Source organism: Pseudomyrmex gracilis, unplaced genomic scaffold (genome assembly GCF_002006095.1).
Source record: "Pseudomyrmex gracilis isolate BER0280 unplaced genomic scaffold, ASM200609v1 scaffold_1773, whole genome shotgun sequence".
Lineage (NCBI taxonomy): Eukaryota > Metazoa > Arthropoda > Insecta > Hymenoptera > Formicidae > Pseudomyrmex > Pseudomyrmex gracilis.
Window position 1 is genome coordinate 17,176 of NW_018022357.1, and position 9,344 is coordinate 26,519.

Genomic DNA, 9,344 nt, shown 5'->3' on the forward strand with positions numbered 1-9,344 from the left:
CTGATATCAAAACATCGCCGACCACGACGAAAAAATTTGCCTGGTTAAAGGAAGGTCTATACTAAGTAGTTCCAGCGTTGACCGCTCGATAGCGCCACTTACCCGCGCTAGAAAAAATCAGTCCGGGAACTTTCCGGACAAACTGTGTATAAGTTGTATAAGGCTTTGTATGGTTTAAAGGAAAGTCTACGTGCGCGGTATGAGTGCTTTGATAAATATGTGAAAGAGTTAGGTTTTTGTAGATGCGACTACAATTACTGCCTTTATTTGAAAGCAGAGAAAAATGAGTTAATTTTTATCTTACTTTTTGTTGATGACCTGTTAATATGTTGTAAAAATAAAAAAAATTTCTGAATTTAAAGTTAAGTTATCTAAAAAATTAAAAATGAAAGATTTAGGTAATGTTAAAAACTATGTAGGTATAAACATTGAGTATAATTTAAATATGAACAAAATAACTTTAACTCAGGAAAATTATATAGAATCATTAGCTATAAAGTATAAAATTGAACAATCAAAATTATATGCTACACCGATCAAAACAAAACTAAAATTAGAACCTGTAAAAGAAATTAGCACTAATGTTATGTACCGAAACTTAATCGGAGCACTTCTTTATATTGCTTCAGGAACAAGACCTAACATTGCTTTTAGCGTAAACTATCTAAGTAGGTTTCAGAATCGTTATAATAAAACACACTTTAAGTACGCGATTAGAGTACAGAAATATTTATATTTGACAAGAAATTTAAGACTAGGTATAGTAAGAATCTCATTGCAGAAGTTCTGGATTGTTTTGTTAATGCAGACTGGGCTGGAAATGTAGATAGAAAGTCCACGCGGTTTATCATCTGAATGTTCGGAAATGTTATATTTTGAAAATCAAAAAAACAAAATACAGTAACCAAATCCTCAACTTATGCAGAATATGTAGCGTTCCCAGACGGCACATGATATCATTTGATTGTAGAATGATATCGTTTCTACGTCATTTTCGTGATATCATGTGATATCACATCCCTGAAATATCAGACAGATATTCTTCTAAGAATATTAGTACTGTTTTCTTTCAAGTATATCTCAAAGACATCGCTTAATGTATAGGAAATTTGAATGCAGTGTATTACACTCCCGTGATACTCTTATGATATTTTTGAAATATTTATTGATGATATCACAAATCTTCGCACAATATATTTTGCGCGAGATATGAAAATCAACTCTCAAGTTGCAATGTATACATTGCACTGCAATATTTTTATTAAATAATAATTAAAATAAATAATAAACAAAATGTGTACAATAGCTCAAGAATAAGTAGATAAAAACAATTATAATTTAGTAAGAAGCAAGTAGTCTCGCGGACTGAGTGCAGTGGCTGCGGATATGGGCTTGCGGAGGTCTCGAGTTCAAATCTCACTAATCACCTTAGGATTTTTTAAGTCCGGTTCCTTTCAATAGAGTTTATCGGCGAGCTGTATCAGGCCTTTAAAAACTAATTCGAGTAAAATCTCGAAATTCCCCTCATTTTTAAAACTTTTGCAAGAGATATCATTTGCATGTTTTTGATGTGGACATTAGCAGTCTCAGGCATATCCCTGAGATATTATTTGAACATCATTACTCGTTCGAAAATGTCTCAACGAGATATCTTTTGCACATTCAAAGTCTCTGTGAGATATCTTCAAGACATCTTAAATACATCATTGTGCCGTCTGGGTTGTCAGAAGCAGTGTCCGAAATAAATGTAGTTCGCGGAATACTCAAGTCATTTAATATAAACCTAAGAGAACCGACTAAAATTTATAAGGATAATACATGGGTTTTAATTAGAGCAAAAACGGTAATTTTACAAAGAATTCGAAACATATTAAAGTACAGACGGCGTCATTAATTCGAAGAATAGGCGCGGGGATCGGAGGGCAAGCGGGGCGGTTGCTCGTAGCGCCAACGGGCGCCGTACTAACTAAGTAGTAGCAATCGGGTGTCCACAACTGGACACCCTATTTTGGGACTAATGGATATTTGGATCAACTGGACTTTTTATGTGATCCCCGCGCCTACTCTTCGAATTAATGACGCCGTCTGTACACCCGAGACGTCCCTGCATGCCGGCTGACTGTCTTTTGTTCCTCGCGACATGGTTCTTTACGATCACTTTGACTCTAGCTTTTTTGACCTGCCTCTTCTCAGTGTTTCGTCACACAGTTTTTCCCCTACGCTGAACGCTGCTTGCTTTGTCTTTTGGTCATAATAATGTTTTGCTTTTTCTTTTTCTTCTCTGAGTTTTTCTCGTGCCACGCGATTTGCTGCTCGTAGTCTTTCTTTTAGCTCCTGCGCGTAATTTTTGAGACTATATTGCGTTGACGGTGGTTTAGTTAACGCGGTTGGCAACTCCGTGCATCTCCCGTACCAACTCAAAAAGTGTGAAACTCGTTGCTGTGTGCGGCATTGTATTATACGCGAACATTGCGTACGGCACCCACTCGTCCCAATCCGTCTGATCTTTGTTTACGTAATGGCGTACATACGAGTAGGGGTCAATAAGTCCTTAGAAAACCCAAGAGATTGCGCTCGTATCATCTGAAATGCTTTGTTTTTAGTAAGCGTCATTACTCATTAGATATCTAGCAAAGTTTCAGCCATATTCATCGACTGGTTTTGTTTTTATTGTCGATTGAAGTGAACAACCTTGGTTTATTTAGAAAAATGAAAAAAAGTGAGGTTCGAGCGGTGATTAAACACTTATATATAAAAAGCTTAACACCGAAAGAAATCAAAGCTGAGTTAGATGCAGTTCATGGCAAATCTGCCCCTGTGTTTGCAACTGTTTACAACTGGATAAATGAATTTAAACGTAGCCGTACATCAACAAAAGATGACCATTGTTCAGGGCTCCCCGTAGAAGTGAGTACCCCCGAAATGATCGACACAATCCACGACATGGTGTTAAGTGACCAAAGAACAAAATTCCGCGAAATAGTTGAGGCCACAGGGGTATCGAAAGATACCGTCGTTTCAATTTTGCATGATAAATTGGATATAAAAAAATATCTGCACAATGGGTGCCGCGTTTGCTCTTAGTTGAGAACAAACGCAATCGTGTGGTCGCCTCTAAGGCTTTCTTGGCTCGCATGCGTCGTACTCCGGATGAGTTTCTGCGTCGATTCGTAACTGTAGACGAAACATGGATACACACTTCCGAGATGAAGAAACAGTCAAAACAGTGGATTGTTAAAGGCGAACCGGCTCCAAAGAAGGCGAAGACGGTGAAGTCAGTTGGCAAAGTTATGGCCACGGTTTTTTAGGATGCACGTGGAATTATCTTCATCGAATATTTGGAAAAAGGACAAACAATCACTAGACAGTATTATGCGTCGTTGTTGGGCCGGCTGTGAGTGAGAAAATAAAGGAATAACGTCTTCATTTGAACAAAAAAAATCCTTTTTCATCAAGACAATGCTCGAGTGCGCAGTTTCGATGGCTAAAATTGAGGAATTAAAGTTCGAATTAGTAGACCATTTACCATATTCACCGGATTTGGCCTTCAGTGGCTTTTTTTATTTCCAAATTTAAAATATGACTTAGTGGACAACGGTTCACGTCAAACGAAGAGGTCATCGCGCATACAAATGCTTATTTTGAGGAACTTCCAAAATCTTATTTTTCTGAAGGCTTAGAATAATTGAAGAGACGTCTAATAAAGTGTATCGAGCTACAAGGAGATTATGTTGAAAAATAAAAAAATTTTCCACAAAACAATTTTTTTCTATGTTTTTCTAAGGACTTATTGACCTGACCCCCCCTCGTATTCGGCTAGCGTTCTGTGTGATCGTTCTAACGCGCTGTTACTTTCCGGATGATAAGCCGTCGTTTGTATTTTATTTATCCGGAGTAGTTTGCAAATGTTTTTGAACAATTCGCTAACAAAATTAGTACCTCTATTGGTTAAAATTGTTTCCGGTACCCCGTGCTCGCATACAATTTTTGTCGCGAATTCTTTCGCTATCGTTGCGGCTTCTTGGTTCGGAACGGGTATCGCCTTATTGAACTTCGTAAGGCTATCCTGAAAGGTCAGCAAATACTTATTTCCGTTACTCGTCACCGGCAACGGACCGATAATGTCAAGCGCGTATTTTTTAAAGGTTTTCCTGGCGTGTCGGTTATTACCAACAGTACTTTTATTTTTCGCGACTTATTCTTTTGACAAGATTTGCACTTCGCAATGTAATTCTCCACGTCGCTTGTTAGCTTAGGCCAATCGTATTTCATTTTTATTCTTTTTATTTTTTCATTTTTATTTTTATTCTTTTTGCGGGCTATTCCTTGATGCGCGCCCACCGGTGAATCATGACACTCATACAGTATCTGTCTCTTTTTTTTTCTCGGTGAGTCCTTGTTTCTCACTCTTTTCTTCTTCTGACATCTCCAACTTAACGCGCGGAGTGCTTATTTTTATTACTTTCTCTGTAGTGTTTACTACGCTTATGGGACAGAAATTTTTACTCGGCCGCACCAGGCAGCTTCCTATAAAAACTCCTGGTAGCGTTTTTCCTGCCTGCACGATGCCGATTTGGTTACTGTCTGTTATTGCTTGTACAATAGTTTTGCTTCGGGGTGGTAACTCTATAGTCTTAAACGGGCGTAATCGCAACGTATTTTTCCCAAGCAAAAGTTTCCCCGCTCTGTAATCGTGCTTGACGTTATGCTTTTTAATGAAGTCATTTCCCAAGATGCCTTGGTAGTTAATTGGAAAATCGTCTTTCACCACGTAGATCGGGTGCTTGATTTTTCTATCTTTCAGCTATATGGTGGCCATGATTTTTCCTATGACACATACTTGGTGCCCCGTAACGCCTGTCACTTTCATTTCCGTTTTTTCGGCTGGCATTCTCCTTTTTAAGTACTTTCTTTTAATCAAGGACACTGTGGCTCCAGTGTCGTAAAGTAACTCTGCTTCGCCTTTCTTTGGTTTTCTCATTGGTACGGTTACTATATCCAGAACTGCTTGCGCAGCATTTAGCTCGACTACCTGCAATTCTGCTACTAACGCAAATTTTTTTTTTCTATTGCCTTCTTCGTTGCTCGATGACTCGCTATTGTCACTTTGGCTTTTCTTTTTCTTATCTTTTGCTGCATGTATTGCTTTTGCAGTTCCTTTTTTATTTTTCCTGCCGTTCAATGACCAGCAATTTTCCCTGACATGTTCCGTTTTTTTACAGTACACTGCTTCTCGATGGCATTTACTCGGCTGTTGCCCGGTTTTGGCAATGCCATCTTGCCCGATCGGCGCTCTCTTCCGTAATGTCCGATCTTTCCGCATTTGTAAACTTATAACTTTTCTTATTGCTACGCGCTTGCGTTGGCACGCGGCTTTTTGATCTTATTCCCGCGGTCTTTTCTTCCGCGCTTGCTCCGGCTATGGCTTCCTGAAGTGTGGGATAACTTCTCTCTCGCGACCGTACGATTAATTTTAATTCCTCGCGTAACCCTACGCGGAAAGCCGGAGATTCCAGGTTCGACTCCTGTCTGAAGAGTTTTTTTCGCAATATTTTAAATCAATTAGGTGGGTATTCGGGGACTATCATATATGAGATGCAAAACTAGCATCCTATATGAATTTATGAATTGAAATTTCAATTCGAAAAAACACGTGAAAAACGTGAATTTACTTATATGTGTACACACATATAAGACATATTTTCCGCAAGACATCCTGTGAAACGGCTCCATAGACTGTTTATTTATTAAGTTTAATAGACTTCATGAGCCAGAGGACGATACTCATATTTAATATTAATTAAGGTTATATTTTGCGAAATATTTTATGCGCGGTTACGAATGCTCTGATACCGAAGATGTTTTAGATTCACAAGATAAAACACGGAAACAGTTTCAATTGTTCTCGTATTTGGGACACGGGAGAAGAGAGGGAAACAAATAGATAAAACGTTTTGCAGTTCATAAAATTATTGAAAGCGTGTGTTTTGTTTAGTTTCAAAGTGGATGATTGACGCAGTGCTTTTAAGGCTCGATTTCATTTTTCTAACCTGCTTGATAGTTTTGTGACTACACTTCATAAAAGGTAAATATTTTAATTCATATTTTGTAATACAATTATTGCACTAACTTTCAGAGTTTTTCACACGCTGTCGCAGAAATAATTGGTAAAGATGAAATAAAAATATATCAGCTTTTGTTTTTTGATGCAGATTTGCAGTTCTTGTATACGCGTTTGTACTTATTCGATTTAGTCGTTTCTTATATTAAAGTAGCACATAAATGAGTTCTGAAGATAAAAATTTCATTTATAGTAGTTTTCAANTAAGTAAATAATATTTTATTAGGCAGTTCTTATCTAAATTCAATTGTTTCTTAATACATCTCATCAGTCGGTTTTTAAAAATAAAAGATCTTATTTTAACATGTTTTATATCCGTAATGTAGTGCTTAAGAGTAATGAAATTCTCTAGTCAAGATTAAAGCTGATTTGAAAATTCAATGCTTGAGAACCGTTTCTTAAGAACAACATTATGGCTATGAAACATGCAATATTAAGATCCATTCTTAAGAAATGACTATGAGATGTATTAAGAACTATTTTGTGAAGTAGTATTTGTTTTTGTCTATAGAATTACGTATTTCATTGCAATAAAACAAAATGGTGTCTGACGAATTTATTTCTTAGTAATACTTAACATAAGTATTTCTTAAGAAACGACTAGGAATTCCTTATATGTTTCATAATTCTTCTTTGTGTTTATTGAATCCTCTCACTTGTGCTTTATTTTTTTCGCTACGTATCTTGCTTTCTTTCACTTTTTTGTTGCAAATGTACAGTGTCCTGTTATGTACTTTTTAATTCCGTTGTTTATATTTGAGTAATTATTTGAAAATATTTAAACTATAACGTTTTAAATAATCGAATATTTTTCATAAACATAAATAGATTACAAATCTACATAAAATAAATCTAGCGGTTTAACACTCTCTAAAACCTCGTCTTATATACGACTAAACTTAATAATTTATATAAAAAGTAATAACAATTAAAGGTTTGGATTAGGTCACAACCTAACGTTTCTTACAACCAGTTTTTTTTAACAATTATTTATATTTTTGTGCCTGTAATATCATTACTACTAATTACTGGCAATTATACATTTTTGCATGATTCATATCGATAGATTGCATAAGGATATTATAATGAACAATAATACACATTAGTAAATGTGCAGGTGATAATGAATAGAAAAAGGCCATTGAAAAGTATAAGCTCCTATTCTACTCGACATCGTCGCAGACTTCGGCAAGAAGAGATACAATTGTTATCGGAGGCATTAGTAGATGATATTGATTCTTTCTCACAGATCAGTTCAAATGTAAGAGAATACGAGTTGTTGCAAACCAACGAAAGCAACAAAAGCAAATATGACAATATCAATCTTCAAGACAATCATTATGATGATAATGATAATGATAATAAGGAACAAGTACAAAAGGATTGCGAAACGGAAATTTTATGGGATGAATATGAATATAAATATCTCCACGCTCGTAGATCTACCGATTCTGAATCTTCGGAACAAGAAGACGACATTAATGATAAAGTAGCTAATTTGCCACTATTTCAAGAGAACCAAGAACAAGAGAAAAATGAGCCAATAAAAAAATTCCTTACCGACTGGGCAATTACATATCACATCAATCATGATGCGTTATCACAATTATTAAGACGGTTACGACAGCATGAGTGCGCTGAAGTTTCCAATTTACCTGTAGATTCACGGACACTTCTGCAAACACCAAAAAAAACCATATTACGAGATGTTCCACCGGGAATGTATTACCATTTTGGCTTAAGAAGTGGCATATTAAAAATATTATCTTCGGTAACTGGTGACCTTCCAGATTGCATTAATTTGCAACTTAGCGTCGACGGACTACCACTTTGGAAATCAATGCCAGATCAGTTGTGGCCAATTTTAGCATCTGTAATACCGTATGGAAATGTTTTCACTGTTGGAATTTATTGTGGAAAAGAAAAACCCGCCTGCGCTAATATTTTTTTTGAAGATTTAGTAGAAGAAGCTAAAATATTATGTTCAGACGGCATTATATTGAATGGTCGACATTTCCCTTGCTATATACTTCAACTGATATGTGATACACCAGCAAAGTCGTTTGCATTAAGCATAATATCACATACGGGTTACAAAAGTTGCACAAAATGGACAGTTGAAGGAGATTACATCGAAAATCGAGTTTGTTTTCCAAATTTTGGTGCACCGCGAAGAACAGATGAAGATTTTAAAAATAAAATTGATGAATCATATCATAAAGGCAGAGGTATTACATGCAATCTATTGGAAATACCAAATTTTGGCCCAGTTACGAATGTACCCGAAGATTACATGCATCTAGTTTGCTTGGGAGTCGCTCGTAGATCATTAAATTTGTGGTTATGTGGGGACTTTAAGTATCGTCTTCGACCTCTTATACAGGAAAAAATATCAGCACGCTTAGAAAACGAGTTGTTACCATGTCTTCCAATTGAATTTGGACGAAAACCAAAGTCGCTGAGATATGCTAGAATGTGGAAAGCTACAGAATATCGCCAATTCTTGTGCTACACNGGTCCTGTAGCTTTAAAATCAAAGTTGCGACCTGATTTATATAATCATTTTGTATCTTTGCACGTGGCCGTAAGAATAATGTGCTGTGAAAAATTACACTTTCTTTTGCCATATACACAACAGCTGCTAGAACATTACGTTATTTCTTTCGCAAAATTGTACGGACGTCACAATGTCTCGCACAATGTCCACGGGCTTATACATCTTGTTGAGGACGTTGAAAAGTTTGGTTCTTTAGATAATTTTAGCACATATAAATTTGAAAATTATATGCAAACATTTAAAAGACTTGTAAGAAAACCTAATCAGCCCTTACAGCAAATTGTACGACGAATAGCTGAAATGGAAAACAACACTATTGTTATTAAGGCTTTCATGGATATTGAATTTAAAGTTGAACTCAAATCAGAACATCAAGCTGGGCCTCTTATTGCACGTTGTAGTGACCCTCAATATAAAATTATAAGACGTGGAAATGTGACACTACAGGCAGGCAACAATGCAAATTGCTGCTGTGGTTTAAGTTGTGGAAAAATCGTTCTTATAGAAAACATAGCATATTGTTTGCAACTAAAGAGTTTCGTAATTATAGGACGAGAATTTNTTCATAAAAATGACGTGTATAAGCAACCTTGCAATTCTTCATTAATTGGAATATATGCAGTACATACGCTGTCGGAATTACAAATATGGCCTTTACAAAAAGTT

At 36.2% G+C, this 9,344-nt stretch overlaps 1 protein-coding gene across 1 annotated transcript in view; it reads left to right on the top strand.

The window, feature by feature from the left end:
- Window positions 1-5,865: 5,865 nt before the first annotated feature.
- LOC109862425 overlaps window positions 5,866-9,344 on the top strand; it is a gene marked incomplete at its 3' end in the record, with an annotated part of 10,393 nt that continues 6,914 nt past the window's right edge. The window contains exons 1-2 of the mRNA XM_020442481.1: window positions 5,866-6,085; window positions 7,239-9,341. Of these exons, the coding sequence (XP_020298070.1) occupies window positions 7,245-9,341 (2,097 nt within the window). The remainder of the gene's footprint in view (window positions 6,086-7,238; window positions 9,342-9,344) is intronic.